Source organism: Leopardus geoffroyi, chromosome C1, assembly GCF_018350155.1.
Source record: "Leopardus geoffroyi isolate Oge1 chromosome C1, O.geoffroyi_Oge1_pat1.0, whole genome shotgun sequence".
Lineage (NCBI taxonomy): Eukaryota > Metazoa > Chordata > Mammalia > Carnivora > Felidae > Leopardus > Leopardus geoffroyi.
The window spans coordinates 104,268,083-104,288,520 of record NC_059328.1 but is presented as its reverse complement, the minus strand read 5'-3'; the positions used below and the strand labels follow the sequence as shown (position 1 = coordinate 104,288,520).

The following is a 20,438-nucleotide window of genomic DNA, read 5'->3' as shown; positions in this document are numbered from 1 at the left end:
GAAAGTATGGAACTCCTACGTGTTTTGGGCAACTTTCTTTTTCTTTTTCTTTTCTTTTATTATTATTACTTGTAAAGTAGTCTCCATGCCCAACATAGGGCTTGAACTCATGGCCATGAGATCAAGAGCCACATGGTCTACTGACTGAGCCAGCCAGGTGTCCCCAGGTAACTTTGTTGTGAGCTTTATCCGTGATCCAGTCCCAAGAGCTCGGTGCCCTGTTGGGTGAGTGCCCCAACTGGGTAATCAATCGCTTCATCCGGTCCCTTTCAGGAAGCACACAGCCTTACATATCTTGGATTTTACGCTCATCAAGGGATCATACCGGGTTATTTAGGAGGAAACTTTACATGGAAGTCTTGAGATTGGTGGCCATCCTAAAGACATATGTGGCCATCCCATGCCCAACAAGAATATATTGGTTAAAAGAACAGGAAAAACAAGGAGAGTCTGGTTTCTGAGACCAACGCCATTAGGGCTGAGGTAATAGTGTCCAGCTGGTGGCAAGAGTTCATCCCTCTCTGTTGTGTAGCTATGGGCAAGAGTTCCTCTCCTGAGCACCTGGGCAACAGGACACACTCTGAAGGGTCATACTATTCAGGACATCTCTGAAAAAGAAAAACAGGTAAGAAACAAAGACGGGGGTAACAAAGATTTACAAAGTTGCATCAAGCTCCTGAATTCACTCCCTTGTCCCCGTATGGGCCACCAAAAATGTAGAATCATTGAGCACACCGGTCAAGAAAGAATTCTTGAGATGTTGTATGTTGCAACTTAGCAAGTTTATTTTAGTAACACAGGGACAGGGAGCAGAAAGAGTTGTTCTTTTGCTGTGTGAATGAAGCTGGTGGTTATATGCTTAGTGCTCAAGGGGGAGGGGATGTGCAAGGAGTATTAGATCATAAAAATGCCTTCTTCAAATTTCTACTCCGAAAAGTACTTTTGCAAGTTTTCTCTGGTGCTTATCATTGAGTTCAATATTAATGATCAGTGAGATTTATAGGCAGTCATGAGACCCTCCCTTTAAGAATGTAGCAACCAGCTGGTATTTGATTCTTATTGAAACTATGTAGGCTATAGGTAAGCCTTCTGGGCTAACGGTGAACATTTTTCTGCTCCTATCCCTTATCAAAAGGGCACATGGGCAGACCAGTTAGCTGCAACTGACAATTCAAGAATTGCTGAGAATCTGAATTTAAAGGGCAGTGGAAATAGTTTAGACAGTTTTGTGGGGGTTTATTTCAAATGGGAGCTACTTAACATAAGAATTCTCTCCTCCCCCTCTGCTATTTTCTAACTTACAGGTTTTGTTACAATATTAAGCCTGATCTCCATTCCCTCAGGTTTTTTCCCCCCAGGTTGCGGAGGGTCATGCAATCATCCCAGCTCAATCCTCTGCTCTGCACCACACTCTCCTCCGGTTTCCAAATTGCTCTCTTCAAAGCCTCTTTTGTGCTTGGGTTTTTGGTCAGGGAATGGGGGAAGGAAGCAGAGGTAATTAAGCAGGCCAGATGTCTCTGGATATAATAAAAGCGTCGTCACCAGTGGTTAAACGCGACAGTTGGTAAGAACACAGCCGACCTAGCGAAGCGAAGCTCTGAAGCCACGCCTTAAAGGGCGGAGCTGAGGCGTGGCTTGGGGGCGGAGCCGCAGCCTGAAACTGCGGAGGGGTGGGGCTGGGGGCGGAGTTTTAGCCTGAGCTCCGGTGGTACCTTCTGCCATAGAGTGGGGTTGGAGCCGGAGGCGGGTTTGCTTTGGGAGGGCGAGGTTTGAGACCATGCCCAAGTCGCAGCCAAAGACTGCAGGTTTTTTGTTTTTGCAACGTCAGAGTAGGGCAGGGCCAGGGGCGGAGTTTTAAGGCCAGTTCTCGGGTTCTCGTATCTGATTGAACCCAGCGGGTCCTGGGGCGGGTCCTGGAACGGGTCCCACTCTGCTTTTGACAGCTCTCTCTTGCAGAGCCGCAGCCGAGTCCCGTGGGTTCGGGAACCTGTAGCCCCGTTCTCCGCGCGTCCCCGTCCCCCCGTGGCTCTGGCCCTGGCCATGAAGCGCATCTTCTCCTGCTCCAGCTCACAGGTGGCGGTAGGTGCCAAAATGTCCGGGAGGATGGGGCTGGGGTCCAAGCCCTGTGGTGACAGAAGTCCTGAGTCCCATCTTCATGCACCATCGCCTTTTCTCTTTATCGGTCTTTCCAGCTCTTCCACTCCCGCAGTGCAGCCCGCCAGCCCTGCCTTCCCCAACACCCTGGTCCTCTAGCCGCTGACTTGCCTTCCTAACGTCTGCCCTCCCCCAAGTTCCTTTCTCTTGGGCCTTTCTTGTCCTCCTAGCATGTACACCCCCAACTTCTAAGATATTTCCTGCAGCCCCTGCCCCTCCCTGAAGGCCGTGTCTACTTTTGCTCTCTCACAGTACTGAACACCAAGCATCTGCTCTATCCCCAGCCCCTGCTCAGCCCCAAGTTCCACTCTATGTCCCAAGTTTTGCCCCACAGCCCCATTTTCAGCCCTGATCTGTCCTTACAACCCTGCCCTCTCATATGGCTCTATCCTTGCTGTTTCCTCTCGGCCCAACAAACTCCCAGGCCAGTGCCTTCCATTAGCCCTGCTTCAAAATCTTCTCTGTCCCTGCCTCCCATCTCCCCCTCCCCCCCCCCCCCCGGCCTCTTCCACTCCTGCTATCTCATCAGCACCAGTGGCTCTCCAACATCGCTCCAGACTTCTTTCCAATTGGTACTCCCACACCAGCAGCCTCCTCCTTGCCCCCTTCGGCTCCCTGCCCCTCTCTGCCCAATGGTTGTCAACCCTAGTTTTCCCCCTTTTGCCCCAGCCTCCTTCTGCCTGCTTTCTGTGGGTTAATCTTGCAGTCCCCCAGCCTGGCAGGCACTGGTAGAGGAGACATACTTGTCTGGCAGCTCCCCAAGGAACTGGGTAAGTTGCCTGCAGAATCCACCCTGGCCAGCTCACTGCAGTGTCTGGTTATCAGACTGGTTCTTGGACCAGTCAAGACCTCCTGCCTGCTTCTCCCCAGAATCTTCCTTCATTCAGAACCCTTACTCAGTTGCTTAGGCCTTGTGCTCTCTGCTTCCTGGACTGAGTTGGGGAAAGGTGACCATAGGAGAAGAGGGTATAGTGGATGCTCTCTGAGAGCTCCCAGTAGAAGTCACTCTATTCCCCATGTTCTCCCAGAAAACAACACGAGGCCGATTACAGAAGGTGGGGCACAGAGAGGACGTAGCTGCCTCTTCCCTGAAGATCTCTTATAGAGAGACCCCCTATCGGGGGATGGCGTTTTCTGTGGAGATTGGGATTGGGGCTCTTTAGAAGTGAAGTAGCCAGCGACCTGTGGGAATGTTACTTAGCCTAACCTGACTTAGTGGTGTCCCTCAGGAGCAAACATGAGAACACCTCAGCTCGCTCTGCAAGGGCAGGCCACAGAAGCCTGGACGTGAGTGAGCTATGAGGCAAGAGTAGGAACTCTGTTGAGGCCTGTCCTTGTCCCACTTGTGATTGCTTCTCCCGTCATCTCCACACATGGATCAGCCAATCAAAATGCATTTACTGGCTGACGAGGATAGGTACCAGAAACTGAAGCTACTCAGATTCTGTCTTAACTGATAATGATTTTCTGATTCACACGGACTCTTCCCTAGTCACTGAAAGTCCTCCACATTGCCCTTCCCTTTCCGGTCTGTGCAGTCGGCCTGCTCCTTAGGAATGGGGAAATTATTTCATTTTTCCTGATTCTCCAATCCTTGGTCAGTGTCTCCTTTCCAAGGTGCTGGAGTAAGCAATGGATGGAATGTTGGAATTTGGAAACATCCCTCCCTCACGCCAGCTCTACAGATGTTTGGCTATGAAGAATTTCCACCCATTCTCGACTCTCTTTAGTGTCACAAGCTCATGGGAAGTGAATTGGGTGGATTTAGAACTATCTAGCTGGAAAGAAAACCATTGCCTCGGTCAGGATGGATCACAAAAAGCTTAAAAAATAGGCCAGTGTCAGCTGCAAATTGTTTCCTCCTGAAACTTCCTCACCCTTATGATAAATTCCTCCACTCCTTGGGTGGCTAACCACTCTGAACATGTTTGTCAGAGAAACAATGCAACAAGCCTTCCTGGCCACTCCCAAAGCCTGGCTTCCAAGTCTCACCGGAGGATTGCCCCTGCCTGTCTCCACTCCCACCCCCGGGTCCAGGGCCAGATCCCCGCACCCTTAGATTGAGATCAGGAGCGAAGATCAGTGATCATTTTAAAGTTAATCTAAGTTATCCAGAATATAAAGAGCAAAACAAAGACACAAATAAAAACCCGACTCTTATGGTCTCGTTTTATTTTAGTCTGATTGATAGATGATGCTTTTTGAGGGAGTCTTACCTATTAGCTTTCTCTGCCTATGTAGGAAGTACACCAAAAAATAGCTTTCAACAGTTGGCACTGAATCAGCTTAGAGGAATGTCAATTGCATTAAAAAAAATTTTTTTTTGAGAGTCAGCTCCTGCTTCCTCTAAGGCAGCCTTTCCATTTCCACGCACCTGTCCTACACACATAGCCAGTCTTTGTCTCTCTCCTGTTGGTGTGTCCCATCTCAGTAGGATGCTTATGGGCACACAGCCAGAGATAAGGTAAGGCCACAATTACTTGTACAAAGGCCCCTAATCTTGGTTACAGAAATACAAAGCTTATCCTTGTTTTTGAGTCTGCTGATTAATGTGGTGATTGCTCCCTTGAGGATGTGATGGCAACCCAGTGCCTCTTGTCCAAGGAGCTGGGGTGAGCAGTGGACTGGATCTTGGAATATGGAAGCATCCTCTATCCTTCATCCTAGTTCTACAGAGGTTTGGCTGTGATGAATTTCCACCTATTCTAAATTCTTCTTAGGGTAACAAGATTATAGGAAACAAACAAGGTGGATTTAGGGGCGCTTGAGTGGCTCAGTTGGGCATCTGAGTCTTGATCTTGGCTCAGGCCAAGGTCTCATGGTTCGTGGGTTCAAGCACTGGGTCGGGCTCTGCGCTATCAGTGCAGAGCCTGCTTGGGATCCCCTCTCTCTCCCTTTCTCTGCCTCTCTCTGTCCCAGAATAAATAAATAAAACTTTAAAAATATATATATTTAAAAAATCAGGTGGATTTAGAGCTCTCTAGTGGAAAGAAACGTGTCTATGTTGCTAAGACCCACCTTCACCATCTCTACAGCCTGGCTCTTATGCATTGGCTGATATGAGCAAGATCCCTGCCTCCCGTTCCCCTGTATGGAGAATTCTGAACCCAGAATTTCTGGCACATCCAAAATGTGCCCAGCAAGGCTAGGAAGGATGGGGATTGGAACTAGCATTTATTGTGCACCCACTATGTGGCATAGTGCTAGGTGCTTTATAGCACATTATATCACTTGGAAGCTGAGGTTCAGAGAAGTCGTTACATGCCTAAATTCACAAGGACATAACGTGTTAGAATCAGGATTTTAAGCGGAGGATTTCAGATTGAGATCAGCTGATGGCAGTGTCCTGCGGTGGAGGCGTAATTCTAACTTTCTGCTTTTTCTGGCTGTAACTCGTCCTCAAGAGACATTGGATAACATGTTCCTACATTCCAGAGTCTGTTGGTATATGGAGCAGACACTGTTTATTTTGCCCTTGGAGACTTAACCTGTTTGGAGACTCTTCTCTGTGCAGGGAGTAGCGTCTGAGGGTGGGTGGCTTTGCCCCGGAGGCCGCCTTAGACTGCGTACATGGAAATAAGTAAACCCTCTTCCACAGTAGTGCGTGTGGTCTGGTGGTGAGGACCAGCATTGGGCGTCAGGTGGCCTGGGTTGTGATCTCAATTTCACCACTAGTTTGTGGTGTGACCCTGGACAGTTATCCAGCGACAGTGTGCTTGAGTTTCTTCTGCTGTCAGATCAAATAATTTCAGCCCTGCCTGCTTTCCAGGGATGTTGAGAGGCTAATTGAAACAGCACTTGAAAAAGACTGTATGGAGTCACAAGGGCTGTACTAGCCTGAGATCACTCTTACAGCGTGGGCGTTGCAAATCTCTCCTGCTTTTGCGACATAGTTTGCCCTGGCTATGAAGATAGTATCCGAAAATGAGTTATTGGGCTGCCGTAGACCCTATTTTTTTCCACCTCCTCTCAAAGCCTCTTTCTTGTTGCGATTACACCTCATAAAATGTAATGTATCACCCCCCAGCCCCTCCCACTTCCTGTTTGGTTAGAAGAATACATACGCTCGCTCATAGGGTTCTTTACAGGTTACAAAGAGATTTTATATACCTCATATGAGGTTAGCTCATTTAATGCTCACAGCGTGATGAGGTAGTAATTATTTCCCACATGTTATAGATGGGGAAACAGAGGTGTTCCGTCGCTTGTTCTGGGTCCCAGAGGTGAGAAAGTGGCCGAACCAGGCCCGAACTCGGGCCTGCTGACAAAATGTGCATCCAGGACCCTTTTCACCATAGCCCAGATGTTTGCATCCCTTCCCCTCTCTGGATCCAACCAGGCTGTTCTGTGCTCTCAGCCCTGGGTGTTTCCACACAGCTCTCTCTCCTTCACGCCCTGCCATACCTCAATTATTGTAATTACCCCACCACCTGCAAAAGTCAAGCGGGAATGATGGAACAATGCATGCCCAGGTGTGGCTGTTGCTGGGGACAGCTGCTCCCTGCCAGGGTGAAGAGGAGGGAGGCCTGGGGAGGGAGGGGGACGGGAGCTGCCTCCTCAAGCCTAGCTAGAGACCTATCTTTGCCTTTGGGTGGCTGTGCCATGGAAGGGGACGGAAAGGGCATAGAAATGAGATGGGAAAACAGAAACTCTGCTTCCCCTCCCAGGTTGGGGGCCCAAAGCCGAGGGGTAGAGATGGCATGTATGGCTGGGTATTTGGACTCCTAGCCGTGGTGTAAAGCTAGGTGCCTTGGCGTCACAGAAATCTGAGGACGAGAAGCAAAGCAGCGTGGGGAGATGAGCGGTAACGCGAGCCCAACTGGGAGTGGTAGGTGTGGTTCAGTTTGCTCGGGCAAGACCTGGAGAGCCAAAGGGAAAGTCGTCGTGGCTAGGATCGCTCTGAGCTTGTGCACCTGACAGCAATAATCACATATGATGATTTAAAAAAAAAAAAAAAAAAGACATCTGAAATACTCTGCATCCAGTACTCGAACATGACCGTAAACCCAGTAGTCTACAGGGCCGACAATAACCAGCAGTGGTTTCTCAGTGCAGCACGGAATGATCTAGGCTGAGGGACTTGTGGCATGTTGGAAGGACCTCGGCAATGTCTCTCTTCTGTTGCCTGTCATCCTTTCCTTTTTCCACTCCAACCCCACCCCCTTTGTTCGCACCATTTGTGGCCCTGGACCAGGTGGAGAAATGGAACCGCAGCGACCAGAAGCTGCTGGAGGCAGTGCAGCGGGGGGATGTGGGACGCGTGGCCTCCCTGGCCTCGAGGAAGTCGGCCCGACCCACCAAGCTGAACTCGAGCGGCCAGTCCTCGTGAGTAGCCCCTCCCAAGCACCCTCCCTCCCCTTGATATGTGGTTCCCTTTGAAAGTCCTAAACCCCAAGATCAGGTAGGACCAGGGAGTGCCTACAGCCTCAGAGCCCTTTTTGTCTTAAACGGAAAGCGTATTGGTCAGGGTTTGCTATGGATCGAGTGCTACACATGGTGAGAGAAGAAGCTATCCTGAGTCCAATCTCACAACCCAGGTTGACAAAACTGGCAAAAAACAAAACAAAAAAACCAGACAGGAAGCCCATGAAACAAACAGAAAACGGTGTATTTCTAACAACAACGTTTATTTATTGCAAGGGTAGGAGGGTGTGTAAGCTTGAGCCATTAGGAACCAAGTGGTAGCCATGAGCATCACATAGCTAGACAGAGTGATCCGGACAGGAGGGACATTATCCCTGTCTCTGCCCAAGTGAGCCTTCAAATGTCCAGTCCGCTGCTCTGCTCTCTGGCTGCCTTGTTCTAGGACAGTCCCAGTCTGTAAAGGGTCATGTGGTCAGAGCAACAGGTGGTTAGCTATGCGCTCCCTGGACACCCCTGCAAAAGTCTAGGTTGCTTGAGACCTGTAGCTCTTACTTCTGTCTTTGCTTCCCAGCCTCCTCTGGCTTTGTGACAGTAAGCCACATAGCCTTTTCCTCAGAAAGTCAGGCTCGGGGAACTCCCCTGTCTGTTGTGGGGATTGGCTCTGGGGGTGAAGGACCTCCCGCATCCCTCATCTACTGGTCCCTTCATCCTTCTGTCCCTTGGCCTTGATTCTGGCAGGTTTCATCTGGCAGCCTCCAAAGGCCTGACAGAATGTCTGACTATCCTGCTGGCAAATGGAGCTGACATCAACAGCAAAAACGAGGATGGTGAGTTAGACCATGCACTGGGCCAAGCTGTTGGCCTCTCCCTTTACAGCAGCAGCGGTGGGGGTGGGGGGTGGGTGGGACACCAACTGCCGGAAGTTCTAACTGTGGCCCCCACATCTTCCTCACCGGCTCTGGCCAGCATCCTTCCAGGGGCTCCCCTCTCTGCAAACCCTTCTCTGGGTTTACCTCACCCCTACTCCTACCTCTGCCAGGTACCAGGCACTGGGGGAACAGGAATTTCTGGCCCCATGGGGCTGAGAGCTTGCTTCTCTCTCTAATCTCCCCCTGATTATCTGTGCGTCTCTTGCCTTCCCTCCCTGTGAGTCATCGGCTTGCATGGGGCCACCCGCCCTCCATCTCCCCTTCTTTCTCTTTCCAGGAAGCACTGCCCTGCACTTGGCCACCATCTCCTGCCAGCCACAATGTGTCAAAGTCCTGCTGCAGGTAACAGAAATCTCTTGATACTGCTTGTGGGAAGGGAGGAAGTGGGCCTAGAATCTTCTAACTTTGTCTTATAGTCACAAGCAACATTTGGTCAAATGGACCCCTCTCATCCCCCTCTCATCAGCAAGAGAGCTGATAATCACATATTCATTAATTCACAAACTTTTATGTAACGCCTACTATGTGTGGACACCATGCTTCATGCTGCCCTTGAGGGCCGGTCATAGAGCTGTGTTCCCAGGGACTGCCTGACCATCATTCACATGCCATTGGCAGAGCCCCTGCGGAGGCCAACTGCTGAGTGGCTGGGCAGGTGGCCGGAGGACAGAGGTGTTCACATCCACCCCAAATTCTACCATCTGTTTTTAAGGAGCTTGCAGGCTAGGAGCACTAAGACAGATATATAGGTGAAACGACATGCAGACGATCTAGAAACTGGTCTCCAAAAGGCACAGTTCAACAGGCCACGGGGCAAATGGCTCTTCTGCTTTTGTTCTTCCTGGCTCTTTCCAAGTTCCCCGATTATGATCCTAAAGTCCCAGGCATGGACCCAGGTGTCATTTTCCCTAACGTGCTTCTTTGCCTATAATCTGATTTTTCTTGGGCCTTAGGTTTAGGATCCAGGGCTGAATTTCAAGGCTGCTTATCATCCACAAGGGGTGGATTGGGCTTGCCTAGTAGTTGGCCAGAGCCACGGTCCTCCTTCCCCTCCCCATAGTACTATGGAAGCTGGTGCCCTAAGAGGGGGTATGTGATAAGAGTGGACCCGCCATGCCCCATGCTGCTCTCCTTTGTGGCTGTTTGCAGCATGGTGCCAACGAAGATGCTGTGGATGCAGAAAATCGTAGTCCGCTGCACTGGGCAGGTATGTGCCAGGGGACAGGTGGGAAATGGGGTGGCTGCAGGGACAAGTGGGCGGAAGGGGAGGGAAGACAATGTTTGGGGAGCAGGGCAGGCCAGGGCTGACTGCTGAAATGGTTGGTGGCGATGTTGGGTCATAGTCTGACTAGGTGTCTTTCCTGCTTCTTCTTAACCCAACCATCCCTCCCCCAGCCTCCTCTGGCTGTGCCTCAAGTGTTCTCCTGCTGTGTGACCACGAAGCCTTCCTGAACGTCCCAGATAATGTGAGTGTCCGCTGGACAGTGACCTTCGCAGGGAGGCTGCTACTCTCTCTCTCTCTCTCTCTCTCTCTCTCAGAGCTTGACTGGCTCAGCTCTATGACCGCGGCTGCACACACCTCCTCTTCCTTCTCCCTCTGCTCCTCCTCCTCTTCTTCATGGAGAGGTTAGGCCTTATCTCCTGGAGGACTTCTCACCCTTCAGAAAGGAGCATTCAGCCCCTGGATCTGGGCTTTTTTCTGGAGAGGTGTCGGGAGAGGGCAGTTGGTAGAATTGTCAAGCCCCTGGCTCCCCCTGGATCCTCATGAACTCCCCTCCCTTCCCACAATCTGTGCAGGACGGACGTACACCCCTGATGATCGCATCGCTGGGTGGCCATGCAGCTATCTGCTCACAGCTACTGCAGAGAGGTGCCCAGGTTAATGTCACGGACAAGGATGCCAAGTGAGCCTTCCCCACCCCCTTCCCAAATCCAGACATTGACCGCTCTAGAAAGGAGCCCCTGGGCAAAGTGTGTGTGTGTGTGTGTGTGTGTGTGTGTGTGTGTGTGCGCGCGCATGCGCGCGCGCGCGTCTGTATGTCTGTGTTTTGGGGAAGAAGGAAGACTAGTCTCTGTTTTCTTGGGAACCTCCTTCCTTCTGAGCAGTTGCTCAGAAGGCACAGATGACTTCCTGGCACAGATGACTCCGGGAGTGGAATGGATGCTTCTGGATTCATTTGCTTAATTTACTGGTTTTCAAACTATCTTCTAAGCAATGGGATCCTTTTGCCAATAAAGAAGTCACGCAGCACCTCAATATAGAAAGTAGATGAACACAGAGCCCTTCAAATTGGCCCCCGGCTTTCTGATGCTGCACCTCCAAGGAACGGCATTTGAACAGTTCTGGTCTGCTCGAACGCTTTGTCATTGGCTGGCGCTGGTCTGTGGTTCTCCTTGCTGCACCGAGTGAGATCTGACTCTGAGCGGAATTTCTGGAACCAGGACTCCTGGATTCCCTGGGGAAGGCCTATGCCCAGATCTGTCCCAACCCACAGGTCGGCTCTGATCCTGGCCTGTGAGAAAGGCAGCGCGGAGGTGGCCGAGCTGCTCCTGAGCCACGGGGCAGACGCAGGGGCGGTGGACAACGAGGGGCACGACGCTCTGCATTATGCTGTACGCTCGGAAGACAGGGAGCTGTGGAGGCTGCTCCGGCAGGCCCTGCTCCGGCAGGGGCGGCAGGGAGGTAAGGCAGGTTCCCTTCCGTAACTTCGAAGTTCTCCCGGATAGCCTTAGAATCCCAGAAGCTTCTTAGAATGCCATTTGTTCCTGGACAAAGAATCCCTCTATCGTCACTAGCTAGTGGAATGTTGATTTACTTATTGCTGCTACTTGTGAAATGAGCTCAAATTCTCAAAAGCATGGTCACAAAGTCCCTTCATGCAGCCTTGTCTCGCTGAAGGCAATTCTGCCTGGTACTATTGCTAGCATTTATGGGTTGTGATCGTAAATCTATTCGTGAGATTTGACGGTCAGTCTCCGTCTCCCCCACTAGGCCGGCCACTGGCTGTTTTGCTCACCAGTGAGGTCCTGGTGCCTATAACCGTGCCTGACACAGTGCCCAATAAATAAGTGAGCAGACAAAATGAATGAGCTGGCCCATCTCTGGGATGGTGAACCGAAGATGCTAGATAGTCAGGGACCCTTTCAACGGGGGTGGCTCCTGGCACCATGAAGACATGTGTGGGAAGGTAATTGCATCGAGGGACTGTTCCTCTCAGAAAAAGTCTGAAGATAAAGTGTGGGCTGGAAGAGGACCTATCTCTGCTCTCATCTCCCCCCCTGCTTTTTTGTATAGGTCAGGGGCTTGCTCAACATCCGGATCTTACATCCCAGGTAAGACCCTAAATGCCTTTTGCCTCTGACCTTCCCCTCCCCATCTCCCTCCCCAGGCTATCTCACTGGGATATCTCCCAGGGAGTGGTCTTCGGGGCATCAAGACAGTCTAAGAGAGGAAAGGCCGTCCGGGGGCTGGGCTAGCTGCCCGACTTCACTATTCCTTTTTTTATGTAGGCCTCCCCATCAGAGTCTCTGGTGGGTTCTCCACCCCAGAGCCCGTGGAGAGCGGAGCCCGAGGAAGAGGAGGAGGAAGACCCATGCCCCGATGAGTGGAGGCGGAAGTATGAAGAGGAGCAGAGGAAGGTTTCTCAGTTGGAGCAGGAGCTGGTGCGAAAGACGGAAGAGAGCGAGGCTCGAGCTGCAGCCTGCCTGGGCCTGGAGAACGGGATTCGAGAGCAGGTGCAGGAGCTGGGGCTTCTCCTATCACCACAGCCTGGGACTCCAGGAGGGCAGGGCTCTAGTCTCCGGCCTGGAGGAGATGGCATGGAGCAGGGTTGTCCCCTGGACCTTCTGGCTGAGCGCATTCAAGAACTAAAGAAGCAGCAGCAGGCAGCAGCTGCAGCTGCAGCCAAACGGGCGTTAGCTTCTAAGAAGGCAGAGGATTTGGTCTTGGAGGTCCCGTATGAAGCCCCTGGAGGGGCCCAACCGGAAGAACAGGGACCACCCCAGAGCCCCAGGTCTGAGACCATTGGGAAAGCCACAGGACAGCAGCTGACCACCAGCGGTGGACAGGCCCTTGGCCCTGATCACACTGACAAGCCACGTGCTGGCCAGAAAGAGGGGCCCCGGGCCCCAGGGGCTGAACCAGCAGGCACGGCGGCTGCACCAGTGGGCCCCGGAGACGTGAACCAGCTCCTGCTACAACTGAGGGAGGAGCTGGCCGCGGTGTGGCGAGAAAAGGATGCCGCCCGAGGGGCTTTGTCAAGGCCGGTCCTGGAGGGAGCTCTGGGGACACCCCGGGCCGAGGCTGCGGCGGCCGCCTGGGAGAAGATGGAGGCCAGGCTGGAGCAGGTGCTGGTGAGGCTGGACAGGGCCAAGGCGGGATTACCCGTGAGCCCTGACGCCTCTGCCCGGCCCAGAGAGGGAGCCCTGCACACCGGCCCAGAGACCACCTCCGAAGAGAATGAAGGGGGGCGGCCAGGGGCTCCTGGGGCTCGCGGAGAGCCTCTAGGGGCCCCCGCAAGGGGACAGGTGCCTGGAGGAGGTCCGGCCAAGGGACGGTTGGAGAAGGAGGTGGCGGCCCTGCGGCTGAGCAACAGTAACCTGCTGGGGGAGCTGGGGCAGCGGCTGCAGGGGGAGCCGCAGTCCCTGAGCCAGCGTCTGCAGCGGGATTTCGTCCCCAAGCCGGAGGCGCAGGACCAGCTGCGGCAGTTGCGGCGCAGCGTGGGGCTGCTGACAGATGAACTGGCCGCGGAGAAGGAGGCCACCGAGCAGCTGCGGCAGCGCCTGGCCTCCCAGAGCAGTGGCCTCCGTGGGCTGTGGGACGACCTGCCGCCGGACGTGGTGGGCAGGGGCGTCGCGGGGCTCACGGCGGCCGAACCCCTGGAGGAGCTGCGGGCCTGCATCCGCGCCCTGGCCGACGGGCACCGCGAGGCCCAAGCCTCGCTGGCCCGGCTGGAGCAGGAAAACCGGCGGCTGCGCGGGTCCCCCGGCCCCCGCGGGGAGCCACCCGGCACCTTCTCACAGGGCCCAGTCTCCCCCCAGGTGGCCGCTCTGGAGCAGGACCTGGGGAAGCTGGAGGAGGAGCTGCGGGCCGTCCAGGCCACGATGAGCGGGAAGAGCCAGGAGATCGGGACGCTGAAGAAGCTGCTGTACCAGGCCACCGAGGAGGTGGCCGAGCTGCGGGCCCGTGAGGCCGCCAGCCTGCGGCAGCACGAGAAAACGCGGGGCTCGCTGGTGGCCCAGGCCCAGGCTTGGGGCCAGGAGCTGAAGGCCCTCCTGGAGAAGTATAACACGGCGTGCCGGGAGATGGGCCGGCTGCGCGAGGCCGCGGCCGAGGAGCGGCGCCGTAGCGGGGACCTGGCGGCGCGGGCCGCGGAGCAGGAGCGCCAGGCCGCCGGGCTGCGCGGGCGCTCCCAGCAGTTTGAGAAGACGGCCGAGGTGCTCAGGGACAAGGTGGAGCATCTCATCGGGGCCTGCCGGGACAAGGAGGCCAAGGTGAGGGGGGCGAAGCAGCCATCGGGGAAGGTGTCCGTGCGGCTCAGGGTTCGCCGACACGCACCTGCCTTGGTTTAGTCAGTTTCATACCGCTGAACCGAACTGCCGTCATCTGCAAGGACCACGCTGTGTTCTCCGGGCTCTCAGGGATTTGGGGTTGAGATTGGAGGTAAAGTTAAGGTATAGATAGAAGAGAGGAGGGGGCTTAGATATTCGAATGTGGCACTCGGGGTTAGAAGCAGGGCGGCCAGGCCAGAGCTAGCCCAGGCCCTGGACTGCTAAGGTTTATTAGCACAGTCTCTTCAACAGTGCAGATGCTGTATCAGCCCAGCAAGAGGGCTGAGGTCCGTCGGGGTGGGTTGCTGTGGTTTTGCTGGGATTCGGAGGAGGTGACTCAGGGGCCGATGGGTTTAGAAGAGTAGGCTAGCCTGGAACACCTCCCTCTCCCCTTTCCACTTCAGTCCCAACGAGTTCTACCATCAAGATTGCCATCAACAGGGAGAGCCCCCATGCAAATTAAAAAGTTTGAAAACCCCCGTGTTAGAAACCGGAGTTTCCCAGCGACTACTCCAACAGTCAGTGTCAAGTCTCCATGTTTCTAGGAGACGTGTTTGAGGAATCCGAAAAAATCAATTTAGAAATGGATGTAGTGATTTTAGAACTGCCTATGAAATGAATGAGATCAGATGTCTTATTAAAGGTTGTGTGCCTGGTCAAAGGTAGAGTGATATAAAAATATAGGGCGTATATGTTTTTTGGAACGTAGAGTGCATACAAAGAGAAGGACTGTTACGCGGAATAGGAATCAGTGTGGGTGGGGCTAAGTAAAGAAAGGAGGAATTTTGTGTTGGTGTTGAAGGAGAAGATGCATGTAGACAAACGTGCAAAAGAAAATTGTGGGGTCTGGCATCGTCTGGATTTGAATTTCAGCTTCAAAACTTACTGCTTGATCTTGGGTGAGTTATCTGAACCTCTAAGTCTCTTATCTAGGCCTCATCTATAATCTCCTCTATGATATGGGGACAATAATAGGGTTTTCATGAGCATTACATTAATAAGATACTATATTTAAAATACTCAAAACAACTTTTGGTAAATGGTAAGCATTCAGTAAATAAAAGCGAGCTGTGTTTAGTGTCCCTACTACCGCCGTTTCTATTACCGCTGGTTACCATTAACCAAGTTTGTGCCTCAGCCTCACAAACCACAAAAACAAAACTCACTTCTATTTCCCTCGGTGGTCAGCAGCCACGAGTAGATCAGGATTCGGTACAGAGTGGAGAGCACCAACAATGAATTCAAAGAGATCTTGGTTCAAATCATTATTTCGTTACCTATTAGCTGTATGATCTTGACAAATTACTTAACTTGGTCTCCTTATCTACAAAATGTGAATAGTCACACTTCTCTCAGAGAAGTCTTGCTCTTCTTGGGACAGAAGAAGAGCTGTTTTGGGTATGAATTGAGACAATGTGTGTAAAATTTCCGGCACATATTCTACATCCAATAAAAGAAAGCTGACCTTGACCCTGGGTGGTGTCAGGGTGGGAAGTGACTTGGGCCTCATTGGTCCCCTTTCTTTCCTTCTGGCCTCAGATCAAGGAATTGTTTTATTAACATTTATTTATTTTTTGAGAGTCAGAGAGAGACAAAGCACAGGGGAGGTGCAGAGAGAGGGAGACACACAATTGGAAGCAGGCTCCAGGCTCTGAGGAAGCGGTTAGCACAGAGCCCGATGCGGGGCTCAAATCCATGAACCGTGAGATCATGACCCTAGCCAAAGTCGGTTGCCCAACCGACTGAGCCACCCAGGCGCCCCTTTAAAAGTTTTTTTTTTTTTTTTTTTTTTTTTTTTTTTTTGTTAACCTTTATTTATTAGATCAAGGAATTGTTGAAGAAGCTGGAACAGCTTTCAGAGGAGGTCTTGGCAGTGCGGGGAGAAAATGCTCGCCTTGCCCTGCAGCTGCAGGTATGTTTTGGCCCTCAGGGAAATGGACACCGCTAGGGAAGAGGGTGGGTGGCCCATGGCAGTGAGGTATGCGTGGGAGAGATTCTGGGAATTGCAGAGGCCTGGCCAGGCGGGGGTCCAGGTTGGGCCACTGATGGGCTGAGGGAGACCACGTGGCACAGCTGACCACTTCATTCTGTTGTTCCTCATGCTGTGGGGAGGGAGGGTGGTGGTGTCATGTCAGGGTGGGTGTGCTGGGGTGTGGGGTGGGTGCATAATCTCTCACTGGTGCTCACTCCCAGGATTCCCAGAAGAACCATGAAGAGATCATCTCCGCCTATAGGAAGCACCTGCTGAATGCCGCTCAGGTGAGCCCGGGAGGGTCTAGGGACAGAGAGTCGGGCAGGAGGCATTGCATTTGGGGTCCCTCCTCCTACCTGCACATACCTGTCATTTGTGTAAAGCTGGACTTTGTTTGTTTGTTTATGTTTATTTATTTATTTTGAGGGGAGGGTGCAGAGAGAGAGAGAGAGAGAGAGAGAGGGAGAATCCCAAGCAGGCTCCACTGTTCAGTGTGGAGCCCGACACAGGACTGGATCTCACGAATACGAGATCGTGACCTGAGCCAGTATCAGGAGTCGGCCGCTTAGCCAACTGAGCCACCCAGGCGCCCCAGAAAGCTGTACTTTAGATGTTCCAGTGCCAGGTCTTCGGATCTCATTAGGTAGATCAAGAGTGGTTGTGCATGGATGTGAGGGGGAGAGGCATTTGCCTTTCCTCGTCAATTCTCTGATCTACTGCAAGGCCTTTTCCTGTCCCTTATGCCCTTTCTCAGTTTCATCCTGAGCCAAATTATCCCTCACCAAGGAGGAGAGGTGGGTGGCTTGCTCCTTGCTTAGGAAGAATAACAACTACAAAGAATCGAACATTTGTTGTGCTCTGCTTTATAATCATAGTTTTTAACCCTCGTAGGAGTCCCGGAAAGTAGATATCATTATCTCCTTGGAAAGACAAGGAAACAGCTGTAGAGAAGTCACATACTATAAAGCAGGGGACATAGTTAGTAAAACAGCATTCGACTAAAGCACAGAACGATTCCTTATCTGTCTCTCCCCATTTTCTGTTATTCATCTCCTTTTCTTTCCTTCCTGTCACTTACAGGGTTACATGGAACAAGATGTGTATAATATTCTGCTGCGAATCCTCAGCATACAGGAAGAGTGAGGCAGCCGGGGCCCTGAGGGGTGTGCGATTTCTCCTGATTTCTCTGTTGTGAGTTGTGGGTCAAGGGTGATGGGGGAAGCAGCCTGGAGAAAGGACTTGGGAAAGAAAAGAGAGGGAATTGGAGTCTCCTTTTGCCCCATGTGGTGGTGGCTGACATTAGGGAGCCCTGTGGGGTGTAGATCATTTGAAGTAAGGTCAGTTGAGAGGACACAATCTGGGGAATCACTGGGTAGAGGCGGGAGGCAGGGGGCAAGTAGACTGAAGGGGACCAATGTGGGATGGGGACCGAGACTTGTTGAGTAGCTCTCCTAAGGCCCCGGGCTAGAGACGCCAGGGAAAGACAGCCACGATGGCAGAGTGGCAGGGTGGGACTCTGTGAACCCCAGAATCTCTCCTTCACCTGCACATCATTCATTCAGAGGGTAGTCACCCCAGCTCTTCCTGCTGCCATCGTGCATCTTCTCCGGTCCAGGTGGATGACATCCCTTTTAGCATCTTGGCGTGGGTGGGAGGAGGCTGAGGAGATGGAAATGTGTGCATTTCACTCCTGAATTTCTTCTTTCAGGGAGTAAGAGCATCCCTGGCTTCCAGAGGCTCCATCAGGCTTTGGAGGGTGGGGCCAGGCATGGGGATGGCATGGGTGGGGTTCCACCTGACACTATGGACCCCAGACCTGAGAACCTGAAGCCTGGAGTCGGCATGAGACCAGAGGAGATGCACGGAGGCCAGCTCTATGGAAAATAAAGCAGGAGGCGGTGTGGTGTTGGGTGTCCCTGCTTTCTCTGTTCAAAGGCGAGTGGGGGAAGGAAACTTTTTTTAAAAATCACAAATGGCCCCCAATTATGATCCATAGTAAGAAATACACTACATCGTGGCGCATCTAACCTGAAATAGTATTTACCCTTACTATTTTCTTTCTAGGATGTTCTCTGCTGTTATTCTCCACTGAAAAAAATATTGCTCAAAATACGTCCATCCGCCCATGGGTCAAGACCCACAGGTTGAAAAATAGCACTCTGTGAAAATGGAGATCGACACTCTTTCTCTTTCTCAAATCTGTCTCTAATCTTTTTTCTCTATCTTGTGATTCCTGCGTCCACTATCTTTTTTTAAGGAGGAGAGAGTGAGAGACCTGGAGTTTCTTCAAGATGTAGAATCTAAAATATTTGATGGTGTGTCAAACCGGGCTTCTAGATCTGAGGCACAGGGCTCACATGGTCCGTGTTCTTTGCCCAGGTACCAAGAGGGGTTAAAAGTCTGATTCCTGGGGAAGGGAGGAAGGGATACACAGAGCTGGCTTCTTCCCTCCAGTTCTGTTCTCAGACTGAAAACCGTGGATCTCTCTTGGCCACTTCCCGTGGGTCTCCTCCCCTTCGTGTCCCTCCACCAGCCAGACTGCTAGGTGTGGGAGAGGCAGCAAATTCCTCCCCAATCTGGAACTGCGTTTGGCCCCCTCCTTGGTCCTTCTCCCAGCCTACCCCCTGCTGGGTTAGGCTGGGTGGGAGGCCACGGTTTGGCAGTAAACAGCCTGCCTGGGTTGAGAGGAGAGTGTGGAGGGGCTGCTTCGAAGACAGGGGCCCACAGGGGGGCTGCAGGGCCTGGCTCCAGGGTTTGGGCCAGAAGAGAGCAGCGGGGTGTAGATCACATCCTAGAGAGGATGAGGGTCAGCTTTAGGATTTATGCAAATGGGCACAGGACTGCTTTTGGGCGTGAAGAATGGAGACTGGAGGGGTTGATGGAGAAAGAGAGGGCACAGCTGCCAGAGGAAGAGCATCTGAAAGATTGAGTCATTTCCATTAAGGGGAACAGAACCTCTCTTTTCTTTGAGTAACCAAAGAATCTCAAAGGACTGTTACAATCATTATTTATGGAGTGCAGGGTGGGAAGAATGAAGAAACTGTTGAGAGAGAGGGGTCCAGACAGGGGGAGATGGTTTGGCTAAGTTCAAGTATGAGTCAGGAAGCAGCTTTGGTAATGGGAGCTGATCCCAGGATGGCTGAGTTATGGGAATGGTCAGTGATATGCTAACACAGGATGGAATGTTTCCAGCCTCTGGTCTTCCCAAACGGTGTCCCTCTGTACAACCCCATAAACTCTTACCCCAACGACCCCAGGCCCTGAAGTTTTCCTTGATTTCAAAAATAAATCTTTCTTTCCCAAAGTAACTCTAGTCCTAAGTTTGTCCCTATCCCTCCTAGGCTGTCTGCTGAATGGGGCTTAGGTAGGGACTTCTTACTCCTTTTTTTGCGTCCCCCTTCTTCAGGCTTCAGATGTAGGGATATATGGGTGAGAGTAGGTGAAGCTTGGTTGCCACGATAGGGTCAGACTATTTCTTTGAATGCCTTCCGTCTGGAACTTGGTCTGAATTTGTAGTCTCCCTCCTCTGTCTGATAACATTAGTTCATTAAACTGACATTGAACGAGTCTACTACGGGCCAGGCTCAGAATAGAGTGAACATCTCAGAAAAGATTCTTGTCCTTACTGAGCTGGCATACAGGATCAAAATCAGGCATCCTGGTTCCTACTTTTCAGTTGTCCTGTAGGGATGCTGGAACTTCCAACCTCAAATTAACTATTTAAAAAAATTTTTTTTAATGTTTATTATTTTGTTTTTGAGAGAGAGAAAGAGAGACAGAGTGTGAGTGGGGGAGGGGCAGAGAGAGAGGGGGAGGGGCAGAGAGAGAGGGAGACACAGATCAGAGGCAGGCTTAACCCACTGAGCCATCCAGATGTCCCTCAAATTAACTATTAAAGGAGATTCCTTCTTTAGGAAACCATTAGGATTCAAGGTACGGTTGAGTTTCTTTTTTTTCTTTTACATTTTTACAGCTTTAATGAGTTATAATTGACATTCAGTAAACTACACATACTTAAAGTGTACAATTTGATAAGCTTTGACATATGTGCACACCCATAACACCCATCACACAATCAGGATAATGAACATATGACTCCCAAAGAATCCCCCCTTCTTTTTAAATAAAAAATTTTTTCAACGTTTATTTATTTTTGAGACAGAGAGAGACAGAGCATGAACGAGGGAGGGTCAGAGAGAGGGAGACACAGAATCTGAAACAGGCTCCAGGCTCTGAGCTGTCAGCACAGAGCCCGACGCGGGGCCCGAACTCACAGATCATGAGATCATGACCTGAGCTGAAGTCGGAAGCTTAACCGACTGAGTCACCCAGGCGCCCCCCTTCTCTTTTTTTTTAATTTTTCCCTCCAAATCACTGAAAATTCTAGAGGATACAAATTAGTCCATAGTAACTTTTTAAAAAAAGTTTATTTAGAGAGAGAGAGACAGCATGCGCAAGAGGGACAAGGA

The 20,438-nt window shown here is 51.7% G+C and overlaps 1 protein-coding gene across 3 annotated transcripts; it reads left to right on the top strand.

The window, feature by feature from the left end:
• Positions 1-1,906: 1,906 nt before the first annotated feature.
• Positions 1,907-19,277, top strand: ANKRD35 (ankyrin repeat domain 35). 3 transcript variants are annotated; one of them, XM_045478932.1, is made up of 14 exons: positions 1,907-2,079; positions 7,349-7,479; positions 8,257-8,345; positions 8,725-8,789; positions 9,597-9,654; positions 9,843-9,913; positions 10,245-10,351; positions 10,943-11,130; positions 11,743-11,780; positions 11,958-13,940; positions 15,820-15,909; positions 16,191-16,256; positions 17,050-17,160; positions 18,034-19,277. In XM_045478932.1, the coding sequence occupies exons 1-13, from the start codon at positions 2,041-2,043 to the stop codon at positions 17,110-17,112; spliced, it is 2,988 nt and encodes a 995-aa protein (XP_045334888.1). In that variant the 5' UTR covers positions 1,907-2,040; the 3' UTR covers positions 17,113-17,160; positions 18,034-19,277. The 3 variants fall into 3 exon arrangements, with proteins under 3 accessions (XP_045334888.1, XP_045334886.1, XP_045334887.1); XM_045478930.1 differs by lacking the exon at positions 1,907-2,079 and having other exon boundaries at positions 5,052-7,479; XM_045478931.1 differs by lacking the exon at positions 1,907-2,079 and having other exon boundaries at positions 5,052-7,479; positions 17,678-19,277.
• Positions 19,278-20,438: the final 1,161 nt, after the last annotated feature.